Source organism: Arachis stenosperma, chromosome 2, assembly GCF_014773155.1.
Source record: "Arachis stenosperma cultivar V10309 chromosome 2, arast.V10309.gnm1.PFL2, whole genome shotgun sequence".
In the NCBI taxonomy this organism is placed as follows: domain Eukaryota; kingdom Viridiplantae; phylum Streptophyta; class Magnoliopsida; order Fabales; family Fabaceae; genus Arachis; species Arachis stenosperma.
The window spans coordinates 92,313,829-92,330,119 of NC_080378.1; the positions used below are offsets into that span (position 1 = coordinate 92,313,829).

Consider the following 16,291-nt stretch of genomic DNA (forward strand, 5'->3'; position numbering starts at 1 on the left):
AAGAACGTCGAAGTCGAAAGATAGTTATTGTCTTTCTTGAGCATCAAGGCCTGCTACTCAACCTTCAAGTTGAATAAAGAATATGGGTGCGAAATTTGGAGAGCAAGCTGACGAAAACGTAGGATTTGAAGATCAAGAAAGACGTGGGTATCAAACATGAGAGTCAAGATTCTTTATGGTCAAGGCAAAGTCATGGCAGAGGAAAAGGATGAAATAAGATCATGGGCCAAGATTCTCCATGGCAAGTCTATCTTCATGGTCTATAAATAGGAGAAACTTAGAAGAGTTCTATGACTTCAATAAAAAAATACTAGATCATTACACAAAACCTCCGCCAAAATTCTCGGTCTCTGCAACGCAACGGAAGACCATGGAGCAAAAGTGTATGTGAGTGTTGGAAGTCCACTTTTATTTGCTTTTCTTTTGTTTTCTTTTCCGTTTCAATTTATTTCTTTTCATTTCTTTGTTTTCAATATTTTATTCTTACTTTACTTTCTTCCGATTTCAATTTTACTATTTCTTTCATTTACTTGCTTTCATTTATTTGCTTTTATTTATTTTACATACTTCTTTTTGTTTGCTATACTTTGTCACAAGTGTTTTGACACTGTGTGCTTCGACACTAACACTAAGTGATTCTTGCGTCGTATTTCAGAAGGGTTATATCTACTTTCTAATACTTCAAATCTTGATACAAGATTGATTTGACACCCTGTTGAGAAACCCTGTCAAAGTTTACCAAAATTCAAGTGAAACAAAGCAACACGTCCAGTGGGACACAGGATTAAGTTTGTGTGTGAAATTGTGCATGCAATTACGCAGTGGTAAGTTAATAATGTCTGATAGAGGCTAAACTTCAACAGATATGTCGAATAGTGATATTGGGAATTTCATAAGAGGCCTGAAACAGATGTTGTCCCATCAATTGGTACCTCGAGTCGAAGGTTGAACCCTGTTAACACGGAAGGAATTCCAACAGCTGTACCCATCACATGGCCTCCATATGGGCTACCTCCAAATTATTCTCTACATTTAGAGAATTCTAATACAGGATATGTTGGAGATGCTAGTACTATAAAGGATAACCCTTTGTATAATCCTGCACCACCTCCTTCGGATTACCTCTCGATGAGTATACCAAATCATTACTACCCTTATATGATAAATTACGGAGCACATCAATATTTGATGAATAATCCTTTCTATTTAGGGTCAATACCTTTGTCACAAATTAAACCACTTCTACAATGCCAAATATTCTTTCAACACAAGGCATAGGGGGTAAGTAGGTTTCCCATGAGAGTTGCACGTCCTTCTATTTTCTCAGACATGTTGAGACAAATTCCTGTCAGAACATCACCCCTTAACACAGTCGAGTCTTTGGCTATGTTTAGACAATAAATTGACGACTACCAGCATGATTTAGTAAATATGCTTACCCAACAAATGACCATAGTGTTAAATCCTATGTTAGAAAACAATAATGCTAGAATAGAGCAAGTTGCTCGATGAGTCGATGATATTGCATGAGCAATTAATCGACCTGTTATTCCACCTCTAAGAGGGTTTCATGCTAATAATCCTCTTCTAATATTGAATAGGGGAGAAGATTCAAATAGGGTATTAAATGAATCAAGAGCAAATAATGTTGCTCAAGCCCATAACCCTAGTCGTCGAGCAATCTTGAATAGTGCAGGATTGAATATAGGGGTGACAAATCAACCTTATTTTATACCCCCCTTTTCAGATTATGTCGTGCAAGCTGAGCTTTCAAGGGGATTCAAAACTCTTAAATTTCTTACAAAATTTGCTGGGAAGAATAGAGAATCGATTATAGAGCAGATTGCTCGATATACAGTCAAAATCAGTGAGTTGGTTAATAATGAATATTTGAAAATGAGGTATTTTTCTTCTTCACTCACAAAAAAATACTTTTACTTGGTTTTCAAGCTTGCAACCTAGTTCGATACATAGTTGGGTTCAATTGGAAAGGAGTTTTCATGATCAACTGTTTAGGAGAGAAATGAAGGTGACTTTGTCTGATTTATTCACCGCAAAGAGAGAAAAAACTGAGTCGATCAATGACTATCTTATTCAGTTTAAGGATATGAGGAATAAGTGTTTTCACTCCTATTCCGGAACCTAAAGTAGTTAAGATGGCCATCAACGGGATCAACTTCAATATTCGAAAGAAATTAGTAAATCAACAATTCTTTGACTTGGCTCAGTTAGCTGATAAAGTACAGCAAATCAAAAAGTTAAATAAACAAAAAGAAGAGCTAGAATCAAACAAAAGAAAACCTTTTTTTAATAAAAAAAAGTGAATTTTGTTGATTGTATGAGTGAGAAAGAGTCAAATAATGAATCAGCGTTTTCTATAGAATTCAAAGATGGGCCTCCTTATGTGTGTCGATCTCTTAATCCGGCTAAAGATAAGACCCCTTTTTCAGGGAGAAAGAATTACTCTTATGACCTAACAAAAGCTGAACAAATTTTTGATATATTATTAAAAGATAAGCAGCTTGTACTCCCTGAAGGAAAAAGAATGTCATCCGTTTCTGATATGAAAGTTTTATAAGTTTTAACAAGCTTCTAGGCATTATACTAATAATTGTATTCATTTCAGAAATTTGATACAAAAAGCTATTGAAGATGGTCGATTGAAGTTCGCCGACAAACATGAGATGAAAGTAGATTCTAATCCTGTCTAGGTTACGTCAAACTTTGCTAAAATAGAGAAAATGGCCTTTTCAATTAACATGGCATTCGTTGAGCCTTTAAGGAAAGACAATCAGTTTAAGCTGGATATATTTGAAGCAGAAAGGCCTATTTACCCAAAAGCAGGAGAAGACCTGTTAGATTTTTCGCTAAGACAAAGAGAGAAAGAAGAAAATGTATCGATATGCCCTCATTGCAATGCCTTGTTCGACATGTCAGCTGCTAAGGCTTTTGACTCAAACAAAAAGAGTAAAGAGCATGTTCATCAAGAGGAATTAAGGCAAGTTCGACTAAAGTAAGGAGCTAAAGATCGAGATTTTACAGATGCTCCTGTCAAAAAACAAATGCACACTGTTGTGACAATCAATCAAAAACCCTAGGGGGTGTCAAGTCAGACTAGAATTCCTCCATCAAATGTGTCAAACAGCAAATTAGTACAAAATAATGCTCCAAACTACTCCAGGAATTATAATTTTAACATTCCTAGAGGTGATTTTAGAAATTGCATTGAAAACCAGAAAAGATGTGCTTCTCAACAAAGGACAAGCAAAAGAAGAGACAGTCGAGCTAGATCTCGACGCAACTTTCAGAACAGGTCTCCCATCATTCCAAGAGTTGTGACTCAAGCACAAAGGGCATATATCGATAGATAAGGTCCAAATCCCGAGTTGGGTAAAGATAGTAAGTCACCAAATAAGGAAGAACAAAAGGAGGATAAAACATCCTCGACCCAAATCCATGAACCAAATGATGTGTCAAAAGAAACATCCATGACTAAGCCAATGTCCAAGTTGAAAGAAGATGAAAAAGCATTAATAAAAACGTTCGACTCTAGATTTGAAGATGACATGGATGTCATTTTCGGTGAGACTGGTTTTGGTTATGTAGCCACAGTGTCGATACTCCCTTTTGACTTTTACGATGACTTTGAAAGCCCTTAGAATTTTCTTGAAGGAGATTGTGATGATATCATCCCAGGAGACGAGTGCAGGTTTGTCGAAAATAGGTTGATCAAAGAGGGGTTATTTGAAAGGCATATTACAGCAAAGGTGGAAGGATTGGTGATCAATCCCATCTTGGTCGATGGAGGAGCAGCAATTAACTTGTTGCCTGAGAGCATGCTCCTATTATTCCAGAAAATAGTCAAAGATTTTATTAAGACAAATTTGGCTGTTATTGGATTTAATGATAAGTCAACAACTGCCTTGAAAATGATGCCACTCAAGGTTAAAGTAGAAAGTGTCTAACGATCCACGGTATTTATAGTGGTGCCTACCAAGGCAACCCTCAATATGATGTTGGAAAGAGATTGGATCCATAGAGTAGGGACAATTCCCTTAACCTTGCATCAAAATTTGGTGCTATAGAATGAGGATGGAAGGATTGAAGAAATTGAGGCTGACAATAGCCCTTGCTATGTTGAACAGATAAATGTCAGTTTTAAGGAGTATCATACTAGTGTTCGACCATTAGATATTGATATGAGCACCTTTGACCCAGCTCATATCAAAGGATGCTATGTCGGGGCCCATGATATGAAGTTGGTCCCTATAGCCAAGGAAAGCTTGGCCACAGAATCCACTTGATGGATATATTGAGCCATTGGGCTCGACTTTCAGTCTATATGACTGAGAAGAAGGAGTGCATAGGAAAACGTGCACTAGATTGTATATATGATCTCGATCCCTTAGGGTTTGAGGAGTCTAATTTATTTTTAAAAGACTTACACAATAAAAGGGTCAGAGTACAAGACCCTTTCGAGGAAGTCAAGATTGGTGGAAAAGGTCGAGTTAGATATGTCAGCAAATGCTTAGATCCTATCTTTAAGGAGAAGCTAATTGAAGTGTTGAAAAGATATCAGGATTGTTTTGCTTGGCAATATGAGGAACTGCTTGGGTTAGACCGATCTTAAATCGAACATAAGATTTCCATTATTGATAATGTTCGACCTATAAGGCAAGCTCCTAGACATTTTGCACTTGAAATCATGGTAAAAATCAAAGAGGAGGTCGATCGTTTATTAAGAGGTAGTTTCATTTGAACAGCCTGATATGTCGAATGGATTTCTAACATTGTGCCTATCAAGAAGAAAAATGAAAAGTTAAGGGTGTGTATTGATTTCAGGAATTTAAAGAAAGCGACACCAAAGGATGAATGTCACATGCCAATTGCAGAGATGTTGATCGACCCTGTAGCAGGAAGCGAAATTCTGAGTTTCATGGATGGATATTCAAGATATAATCAAATATTCACATACTAGGAAGATGTATCAAAAATAACTTTCCGATGTCCTGGAGCCATTGATACCTATGAATGGTTAATCATGCCGTTTGGACTAAAGAATGCTGGTACAACTTACGAAAGAGCAATGAATTCTATTTTCTATGATTTTATTGGTAAGTTTATGAGAATTTACATTGATGATGTAGTGGTAAAGTCGAAGTCAAAACAATTTCATCTCGATGACTTAGAAACTGCTTTTAAACAAATGAGATATCATTGACTCAAAAGAAACCCATTGAAATGTGCTTTTCGTGTATCTGCAGGAAATTTTTTGAGATTCATTGTGCAGAAAAAAGGAATAGCTATCGACACTAACAAGTGCAAAGCTATCTTTGACTCATTACCTCCCAAAAACAAGAAAGAACTTCAATCTTTCTTAGGTAAAGTGAATTTTCTTCGACATTTCATTTTGAACCTGTCAGGAAAAAAAGGATATTTACTCCTTTGTTGAAATTGAAATAGGGAGAAGAATTCAAAATGAGAAGAGGAACACCAACAAGCATTCGACTAGATCAAGAAGTATTTGACTTCGCCCCCGATCTTGGCTGTTGTTAAGCAAGGTCGACCACTAAGGTTATATATAGCTACGTCAGAAACAACTCCAGGGCACATGCTGACCCAAGAAGATGAAGATGGTAATCAAGAGTGGTTTATTATCTAAGTCGAATGTTGGCTGATGTAGAGACTTGACATAGTGTGTTCAAGAAACTTTGCTTAACCTTATATTTCTCTTGTACTAAGCTAAAAAGTTATTTAATTGGAAAGAATGTTCACGTTGTTTCAAAATTTGATGTTATTAAATACATGCTTTCTTATTGTATTGAGAATCGAATTGGCAAGTGGATGTTAGCGTTAATCAAATATTCTTTATTTATGCTCTGCCAAAGCTGTTAAAGGGCAAGTGATTGCTGACTTTCTAGCAGACCGCCCTTGTGTCAATATTGATGCACGACCCTACTAGGAAACTTCGATCATTAACCTAGAACTCTTAATTGAAAAAGGAGCTCGAACAGTTGAAATCCTGAGAGATTCACAATTATTAATTCTATAATTGGCTAGAAACTATTGAGTTATTAGTAAAAATTTAGTCAAGTATTTGTGGTAGCCGTTTGACTCTTAACTGAGTTCGACTCAGTTTCAATAAAGCACATATTTAGAGAGTCGAATCAGGAAGCTAATGACCTAGCTCAAATGGCTTGCTATAAAATATCTCCCAAGTTGATAAAGGAGTTTAGTGAAATTGAAACTAACCTAACTCCTTTAGAAGCAAGAGGGGTTTGCTGCGCAAACTCTCCTAATCCAAATGATTGGAGATATAAGATTATTGACTTCCTTAAAAATACCAATTAAAGAACAGATCAAAAAGTTAAATATTTAGCATTGAGCTTTGATTTGGTTGGAGGGAATCTATTCAAGAAAAGCGTCGATGGTTCTTTGCTTCAATATTTAAGTATGCATGATGCATATTTGCTATATCAGATGTGCATGAAGGTATTTGTGGAACTCATCATGTGGGTCAAAAAATGCATTGGACCTATGTCGACAAGGACTATATTGGTCTTCAATGATGAAGGATTGTATCAATTTTGCTCGACATTGTGATGAATGCCAAAGGCATGCACCAATTCAGAGAATTTATGCCTCTGATTTACATGTTATAATCAGGCCTTGGCCATTTAGAGGTTGGGCTCTCAACCTAATAGAAATTATTCATCCTCCTTCGACTAAGGGGCATAAGTTTATCTTGGTGGCAGTCAACTACTTTACAAAGTGGGTGGAAGCTGTGCCCATGAAAGAAGTTACTACCCAAGCCAAGATAATCAACTTTATTGAGGAGTCGATCATTCATAGTTGACATTCCCTAAACGCTGAATACAGATCAAGGGACCATATTTACTAGTCAACAAATAAAGGGGTTTGCTAAGTCATGAGGCATTAAAATAATACATTCAACTCCCTACTATGCACAAGCTAATGGCCAACTCGAAGCCATTAATAAAATTTTGATAAGTTTGATAAAGAAGCATATAGGCAGACAGCCTCGAAACTAGCATACTACACTAAGTCAGGTGTTATGGGATTACAGGTGTTTTCCAAGAAAATCAATTAAATCGACACCTTATGAGTTAGGTATGGCCATAAAGATGTTTTGCCACTTGAAATAAATCTGCAAAACATAAGGGTGTTAAGGCAGAATTATTTGCTAGTTGAACAATATTGGTCGAGTATGATTGATGAATTAGATGAGTTAGACCAAGTTCAACTCATGGCACTAGACAGAATGATAAAGCAAAAAGAGATGATATCTAAGTCATACAATTGAAAAGTGAAAGGTTAAAAATTTGCAATTGGTGACTCATTATTGAAATTAGTACATTCAATTGAGCAAGTCAAAGGCAAATGGTCTCCTTTATAGGAAGGACCCTTTAAAATAGAAAAGTTTTCGATAGTGTTGCATATGGAATAAGAGATACAAATAGCAGTCAAACCATGTATGTAAATGGTAAGTATATCAAAAAATACCATTGTCATTAAAACATAGTAAGTCAAGAATACTAAATAAAATAAGTGCAAAAGAGAGCTAGAGTAATCTCCTAAACATGAGTTTTAGATTATCTTGATGTTGGTCTAGGCTTGAGGACTATTGCGCTGCTTCTTGGGCATTGGTGGCTCGCGTGACTACCTCAACTAAAGCACCTCGACTTAAAAGTTTGAAAGCATGAGCCTTTTCAATCCTTTGCAATTGAAGAGAGAGAACGACATTGGTGGATGCAACTTTGTTTTTTCCTGATTTTAGATCAGCCAATTCTCTCTCTAAGGATGCAATCTTTGACACCGTTTGTCGTTCCTTTACCCGACCCTCCAAAAAACCTCAGTGACTTGAGACATAGCCGTGTCATATTTTTTCAGCTAAGTATCACATTCGGCTAAAATCTCAAGTGGCTTGTTCATTTATTGTTCAGCATCGTGAATTTCAGAAAGATGGGAGGAGACGTCCTCAATAAATAAGCTAAAAGCTGAATACATGTCAGAAGAAATACGTTGATTGAGATAAGCAAGTGCATCAGTAAGTCGATCCTTTAGGACAGTATTGTCCTTGATATCCTCAATCGAATGGTTCAAGCAATCAAGAACAATGTTGATTTTGTCGACAACTTGAGGATCTAGACCTATGGGCACAGGGGAAGTAACTTCTTCTATAACCTCTTCTTCTTTGGTCGACGTTGCCTGAGTTGACTTCTCAGCTTGAGGGATAACAATGCTCAACTCTAGACTAGAAGACAATGCCATAGTTTCTTTAGAGAAATAAACTTGTCGAGCTTCAGACATGATATTTTTCAGCTTCTGGAGAAGAAACTTTAAAAGTTGGTTTAGTGTCTTGATCGATGAATTTCTGTGCCAATAGTATGGGAATAGTGTCTTCGTTGACGAATTTCTATATCAATAGTTCAACAAATTTCTGTGTCGAACATCTAGGAACAATAGTGGTAGCTGCAGCAGTTGACCTTGATCCATATGCATACCCAGATTCTTGGTGAGCTCCCGCATCACTAGGAAGTGGCATGTAGCGAATCTAAATATGGCAAAGATAAAAGGATCATGTGGTAGTCGAAAGGAACTTAACGTTGAAAATCTAAACAAAAGAAGTACCAGAGGAGAAGATGTCGAAATGTGAGATGCTATTGTCGATGATAGGTTTAGAGTCGAAGTCGGAATATGAGTAAACGGACTAATAGTCTGAGTAGTCTGAATAGGCTGAAGAAATTCTATTTCATCATGAACTGGCTAATTCACTTCTCGATCAGAAGGATCGTTGATATCAGCAACTTGAGAGGAAGTTCCTTTTTGGGGTTGCTTCGATTGCAATATATTTGAAAAATAAAAAATTTTCAAGTACAAGGTGACAACATCTACAACAAACATCATTAAGTATATACCTTTGAGGTTGCCGGTCAGACTTTTTGAAGCTTTGGTGGTTCAGCTCCCATCAGAATATCAATAGGACCACGCTTCTTGGAGGTAAGGGTTCAACCACTCGACTTTTCTTTGCTCCGACATCCCTTTTGTCTAGTCTTTGTCTTAGGTGCTACATCCTCGTTGGTATTCCATTTTTCCTCAACTAATTGTGGGTCAACAACAACTTTAGTGATGGTTTTCTGTCAAATACTCAAAGAAATAAAAAAGTAAGGTGAGTCGAGTATTAAAACGATGCCTGAAGAAGTACGAAGTACTTGAAAAGAAATTAAAGATTTCTTCTATATACTCAACTTTGGTTTTCTTTGATGCTATCTACGCAGTAGGAAAAACCATATTCGAAAGAGCTTGATCGACAGATGTGTAATGAGTAAAAAAAAATACTTTGACCACCATTCATGAAAGCTGGGAGTCGACAAGAACCAACGATTGATATTCAGATAATGGTGTTGAGTCAACATCCTTTGGTGGTTTATCTCTAACATCTTGTCGAATTCTTTTATCTCCAACACCTCATAGTGAATCATTTGAGCCTTTGGATTGAGAGACAAAGGAAAAGGTAAGCCTTGGGCTAATCCAAACGGTCGGGCTACATACTGAGGAGAATAAACGGCTAATTTCTTTTAAAGAGCCCAGGTTGATTCATAAGGTAAGCCGACAGGGAGGATTTGAGGAGTTAAGATCCTAGCCCACATATCATCGACTATTGCTTGATTCTTTGGCTGAGAGCTAGTAAAAGAGTTAAGGCATGAAACAGAACTGGGTTGAAATGAGAATGAATTTGGGAAATAAGAAATATTCTTTTCTTCTTTGATGTCGAACAGAATCCTAACAAAGTGTCAAAAGGCACTAATGGGAGACATGGCCTTTGGTTTCGTCCAAGAAATTTGGAAAATACGGATACCATCGATCGGAGTATTGAAAATTGTAGAATCAGAAGCTGTGAGTTGAGATTTAAGAACAGTTTTTAGCCACAAATTTACAACCCATATGGGACCGAAAAGGATTAATCGAAGGATCCCCTTAATGAATTTCACTGACAACCAACGAAAGTATTTCATAAAGCTAACTCAGAATCAAAGCAGGAAGTTCTATGAGTTTTTTTTTTGTGATGAAGCATAATGGCCAGGGACAAATAGTTATTCTCTTGAATTTGGACTGACTTTGAGTAGAAAATAAAGAGTTGAGCTAAAGCAAGAGGAAAACAAGCTCGATATGGAGTTCGAGTAGAAATTAATGTCAAAATCAGACTCAGGATAATCGGTCGGCCATGACACGAATTCACCATCAATTGGTAAATCGGTTAGGGTTGAAATGTCCATCAGAGTCGGACCCATCATTCTATAAAAAAAATAAAAGTTATTAGTGGTGGGGCACCAAAAGTACAGACTAGCCCCTAGTGAAGGAGCAGTGTAAGAAAGGTCGAAGATAGCTAATTCTAAGGCAAGCACAATATTTAGAGTTTTCGAAATAGGTTTACACCAAGGTTCTGAAAACTAGACCGGTCTGGCCGGGTCGATCGGTTTAATCGCGAACCGGTGATGCAAGCGGTCCGGTCCTCCTCTAATAACCGCTGGAGAGAAAACCAAGAGAAAACCGATGAACCGGCTAAAAACTGGCCAGTTGGGCTGGACCGGTGACCGACCGGTTTTTCTAAAACAGTGAAACGACGCCATTTTTAGTTGAAAAAAAAAGAACCCGACCCGGTTAACACTCGAGAACCCCCTTTCTTCTCCCATTCACTCATCTCACTCGAGAACCCTAGCATTTCCAAATCCCAGCCCAGTAGCCACCACAGTCGTCGGGGTCCTCAGGTCGTCATCGCTACCGCCATCGCCTGGAGTCTTCCCCTAATCATTTATCTCAGTCTCAGTCCACACGTGATTGGTGAACCACTGAACCCTAGCTTCGAAGCCTAGTAGCCCAGCCCAGTAGCCGTCCGTCATCCCTGCAGTCCTCTGGTCATCAGCGTCACTGCCACTGCCGTCGCCTGGTCCTCAGCACCGCCGCTTCATCTTCGCTGGCCTCTCGCTTCATCTTTGCTGGTCTTTGCTTCGTCAGCACCCAGGTGAGTGACTCCTCTGTTTCATCTTCTCTGTTTCATCTCCTCTGTTTTGCTGCTTTGTATTTGTTAATTTGTTGAATGGCTGAATGATTTGTATTTGTTAATTTGTTAGAATGTATGGTTCTGGATTTTGATTCAGTGATTCTAGAATGCCTAATGTTGATGTTTTTGTGTTTTACTGCTTTGTATTTGTTAATTTGTTGAATGGCTGAATGCTTTGTATTTGATAATTTGTTAGAATGTATGGTTCTGAATTCTGATTCAGTGATTCCAGAATGCCTAATGTTGATGTTTTTGTGTTTTGCTGCTTTGTACTTGTTAATTTGTTGAATGGCTGAATGCATTGTATTTGTTAATTTGTTAGAATGTATGGTTCTGATTAAGTGATTCCAGAACATGGATAATTTGTTAATTGTGTTTTCTTGAATACTTGAATGGCTGAATGCTGTAGGCTGTAGGCAGAATTGCCTTGTGTTAAATGGCTGAATGCCTGAGGCAGATATGGTCTTGTGTTGTGGTTAAGAATATGCTGTTAATTTTCATTGTGTTTGGCTCCTGCTTTAGGTTAAGAACAAGGTTAGTTTTCATGTTGTTAATTTTCATTGTTAATTTTCATTGTGTTGTGGCTGTTTTTAATTTCATTATGTTGTGGGTGTTACTAATTTCAATTATGGAAAATAATATTAATCAAGAAGTAACTGCTGATAACAATGCTTTTGTGAATAATAACATGCTTGTCGATCCTCCTCTTTCGAATGATGATGCTGCTAATCCTAATTCTCGTAGTGCTAACGATAGTTAGTCACAAGGTTCTTCTAACCTTAGGAGAAAAACACATTTAGCTTGGAAATATTTTGCTCTACAAATGGTGAATGGAAAACCACAATATCAATGTTTATTTTGGCTACAAGTTTTCAATGGAGGTGGAATTCACAGGATGAAGAAACATCTAGCAAAGATTACTGGAGACGTGAAAAAATATCCTAAAATTCCATATGATGTGGAAAAACAGATGGAAAGTTTGTTGAAAGAAATTCAGACTAACAAAAAGAAAAGAAAAGTAAGTTTTGGTGAAGAGGGTGGTGATGAGGTAGAGGATGCAATTAATGAGGCAATAGCTCAAGAAGAACAGGAACAACAGCATACCTCGAGTCAGCAAGGAGTTGGAGGCGATCCAAAGAAAAAAGCCAAAGTCATTCCTCCTATGTTTGCACCAAGAACAACTCTAGGAGCTCAACCAATTATTAAAAGTGTTCTGCAAAACAAAGAGGCGATACACGAAGTTGATAAACGGTATGCTCGGTGGCTTTTGGATTGTAAAATTTCATTTAATGCTGTGATGTCGCCATATTTCCAGTATATGTTGGATGGTGTTGCTGGTATTGGACCTGGTTACAAGGGGCCTTCTTATGATAAGTTAAGGGTTCATTTGTTGGCTGATCTTAAAAGAGAAAGTCAAATGCTAGTTGATAGATATAGGAGTGCATGCAAAGAAACTGGATGTACCCTCATGGCTGATGGTTGGACAGATCAAAGACAAAGAACGTTAATCAATTTCTTGGTGTATTGTTCTAAAGGTTTGTGCTTCATGAAATCAGTAGATGCGTCCAGTATGGTAAAAAATGCTTCACACTTGTGTAATTTGTTTTCTGAGGTGATTGAATGGATTGGACCTAATGATATTGTGCATGTTATGACTAACAATACGGCCAATTATGTTGCTGCTGGTAGGCTTATTAATAGAAAATATGATAATATCTATTGGTCACCATGTGCTGCTCATTGCCTTAATCTTATTTTGAAAGATATAAGCAGCATGGCCCATATTTCTAACCTTGCAACACGTGCTTCAAAGATCACAGTATTTGTGTACAATCATACGGTTTTCTTATCTTGGCTAAGACAAAAACCTCATTCGAGAGAAATCGTACGTCCTGGTGCAACCCGTTTTGCAACTGTGTTTATCACATTGAAGAGCATCTTTGACCGTAAAAAGGAGTTGCAAGCATTGGTTGTAGATTCAATTTTCACTGATCACAAATTAGGAAGGAGTGCTACTAGTAGAGCTGTGAGTGCTATTATTCTAGATTGCAAATTTTGGGACGATTGCTTTACTGTATGTAAACTTGTGGGCCCTCTGATTTACTTGTTGAGGGTTGTTGATGCTGATGACAAACCATCTTTGGGATATGTTTATGAAGGAATGCTAAGGGCAGAAGATGCAATTAAGGAGATGTTTAGGAAATCCAAGACTGCATATCAGCCGTACACAGATATTATCAACTTAAGATGGGACAAGCATTTGAAGAAAGATCTTCATGTGACAACTTACTTCCTGAATCCTAAATTCTTTTTTAATGAAAATTATAAAGAAGCACCTGATGTTATGCGAGATTTGCTTGATCTTGTTACCTTGTATTGCAAGTGTAACAATTTGGATTCAGTTCAGGCAATGAAAGAAATACATTTATATAGAGATCGGAAGGAAAGTTTTGATAGACAAGAAGCTATTCGAGCTGCATCTAAACTTAAGCCTGGTAAGAATATGGCTGAATATTTTAATTAATAGTAACTTGTTTTATGCTCCTATGTTCTTAATTGATATCTTCTAATATGTTATGGTTTTATAATTGGCAGATGAATGGTGGAGGTTATTCAGAGGCTCTGCTCCATATTTACAAAAGATAGCTGTTCGCATTCTTAACCAAACATCTGCTTCTTCTGGGTATGAGAGAAATTGGAATCTTTTTTACCAGATTCATACAAAAAGAAAAAATAGATTGGAGCATGATAGACTGAATGACATTGTTTATGTTACCTATAATTTGCGTCTTAAATCCAGGTAATATATGTTTCATGAAATACCATATTGTTTCATTTGTAATCTTTATCATAACAAATTTATAAATTATTAAATCTTCATATATTGTATTTAACTTTTTAGGAAGGAAAAAGAAAAAAGAAAGCAAAAGACACAATATGATCCAATTGATTATGAAAGCATCAGTCAAGTTCACTTTTGGGTGACTGAAGAGGTTGTAGAGAAAGAGCTCGATCTTCCTAGTAATGTGGATGACTTATTGCTTGAGTATAGTATATTTAGTTTCTAATGATTTATTAGAATGTTGTTAGTTTATAATATAATGATAACGTGTCTATTTTATTAGGTGAAATTGATGCTGATTTATATCAAAGTGGCAGTGGTAGTAGCGGTCTTTATGTTACATCTCTTGATTCTTCTGCTCAACAGAGTGGGAATGAAGGTGAAGATCATCCCATCGAAGCAGATTTTGCAACAAGTTCTTGCAGATTTTGATGATTGATAAACCATGATGTTGGGATTTAATATTTAGATATGCTTTTATTACTATTTAACTTTTGAGTTTAGATTTTGATTAGGGCCGTCAAAATGGGACAAGTCCATCGGGCTGGCCCGTTTACCCGTTTAAATGGGCGGGTTTTTGCCTCTAATTCATGCCCATTTAAATTTTGGGCTAAACAGGCTGAGCCCGATTAACCCGAAAAAAATTGCGGGTTAGATGGGCTAGCCCGCGGGCTAAACGGGGGCCCGCATAAAATTTGGTTCTTTTTTTAAAACCAAAATTTTAAATTTTGGGCTTTTGGCCAAGCATCATTGAAAAAAAAAAACTAACCCGACCCGTACAAAAATAATAAAAAGACCAATAGTCCAATATTATGCAAGATAAAAAAACACAGCCCAAATATAACTCAACCCATATACAATATAAGACTAAGAGTACAAAATAAAAAAAACTCTCTCTAACACTCACTAAAAATTGTAACGTACAAAGGATGAAAGGAAAAAAAAATCACTCTAGAGTAGCCATAGCCCATATGCCCATCAGCCCATAATCCAATAATCCTTATCCATATCACCATATGCCCTAAATGCTAAATCAGTAAATCCCTAATTCTTCAATTTTTGTTTCTTCTACACAGCAAGTGAGCAAACGTTCAAAGGAAAAAGTGAAAGCACACTAAAGTAGCATAAATCCATATTCTTCTGCACAGCATCACAGCTTCACAAATTTATTATTTATGCATGTGTCCATCCTTCTTCCGGCGACAGTAACTTCTTTGTCGGTGTCATTGATGAGCATCCCCACCATTAGAGCCTTGCGAGGCTCTCATCACCGTTAGCCCTTCAGTTTTTATTATCTCATCCATTATTCAGTCAGCTTCTACTCTTCGTTAGTTTTCGTAGTCTTCAGTCATCACACTCATCCATTTTCAGCCAACTATTGTAAGATTACTTTCTTGTCTTAATAATAAAATATGCATGTTATTTCTTTTCTCACAAATCTTAAGTTCTCAACATTTAGATGAATAGTATGACACTAACATCAATTATTTATGTATTCTATTTTGTTTTGAGTTATTTTGGGTTATAATAAGGATTAATCTGATTCTGTGTTTTTATTTTTTGTTAGTGATTTAATTTGGATTTATGGATGACTATGCAAGAGATATTGTTGATCCAAATGCTGAGGTAGAACAAATTTTTTTGGACTCAGACTCTGAAGATGACTTTGATGATCTTGTTAACGACAAAGTCTCGCCAAAAGTAACTCAAGCGAAACCTCTTGTAAGTATTCCACCTGCTGATATTGATGGGTCAAATGCTAAAAAGAAAAAACGGTTAACTACATCTAATGTCTGGGATAGCTTTATAAAAATAGTTGGAAAAGATGGAAAAATAAGGTGCAAATGTAAAGGGTGTGGAAAAGAATACAAAGGTGGGGATAGTACTCATGGTACCTCTACATTGAGACAACATATTCCTATGTGTCGTGAACTTCCCAAATTTCATGATTTGGGAAAAATGATGCTTGATGAAGTTGGGAGGTTAAGGGCTAGACAAGTTGATCCTATGGTTTTTCGTGAAAAAATTGCAATAGCAATCATAGAACATGATGTGCCTTTCTCATTTGTTGAGTATAGAAGAATTAGGGATGTTTTTAAGTACTTGAATCCTGATGCTAAGATGTTTTCTCGAAACACTCTGTAGCTGATATTTTCAAATTTTATATTGCTGAAAAAGAAAAGTTAAAATGTCAGTTAGGAAAACTTCGAAGTAGGATATGTTTAACTACTGATCTTTGGACTTCATGCACAACAGACGGTTATATGACTTTGACTGCCCATTATGTTGATTCACGAAGGAAATTAAATTCTAAGATACTCTCATTTTCTCACATGCCCCCTCCACATACGGGACATCAATTAGCA

At 36.8% G+C, this 16,291-nt stretch overlaps 1 protein-coding gene across 1 annotated transcript; it reads left to right on the plus strand.

Annotated features, from left to right (window-relative positions):
- The first annotated feature begins 11,906 nt into the window (after window positions 1-11,906).
- On the plus strand, window positions 11,907-14,364 carry LOC130963162 (uncharacterized). The gene is made up of 3 exons (XM_057889311.1): window positions 11,907-13,578; window positions 13,679-13,883; window positions 14,292-14,364. The coding sequence occupies exons 1-3, from the start codon at window positions 11,907-11,909 to the stop codon at window positions 14,362-14,364; spliced, it is 1,950 nt and encodes a 649-aa protein (XP_057745294.1).
- Window positions 14,365-16,291: the final 1,927 nt, after the last annotated feature.

Coding starts and splice junctions, on each gene's coding strand:
- LOC130963162 (XM_057889311.1), top strand. CDS start 11,907: ATGGTGAATGGAAAACCACAATATCAATGTTTATTTTGGCTACAAGTT. Junction 13,579..13,678: donor TGCATCTAAACTTAAGCCTG/GTAAGAATATGG, acceptor TATAATTGGCAG/ATGAATGGTGGAGGTTATTC. Junction 13,884..14,291: donor AATTTGCGTCTTAAATCCAG/GTAATATATGTT, acceptor TCTGCTCAACAG/AGTGGGAATGAAGGTGAAGA.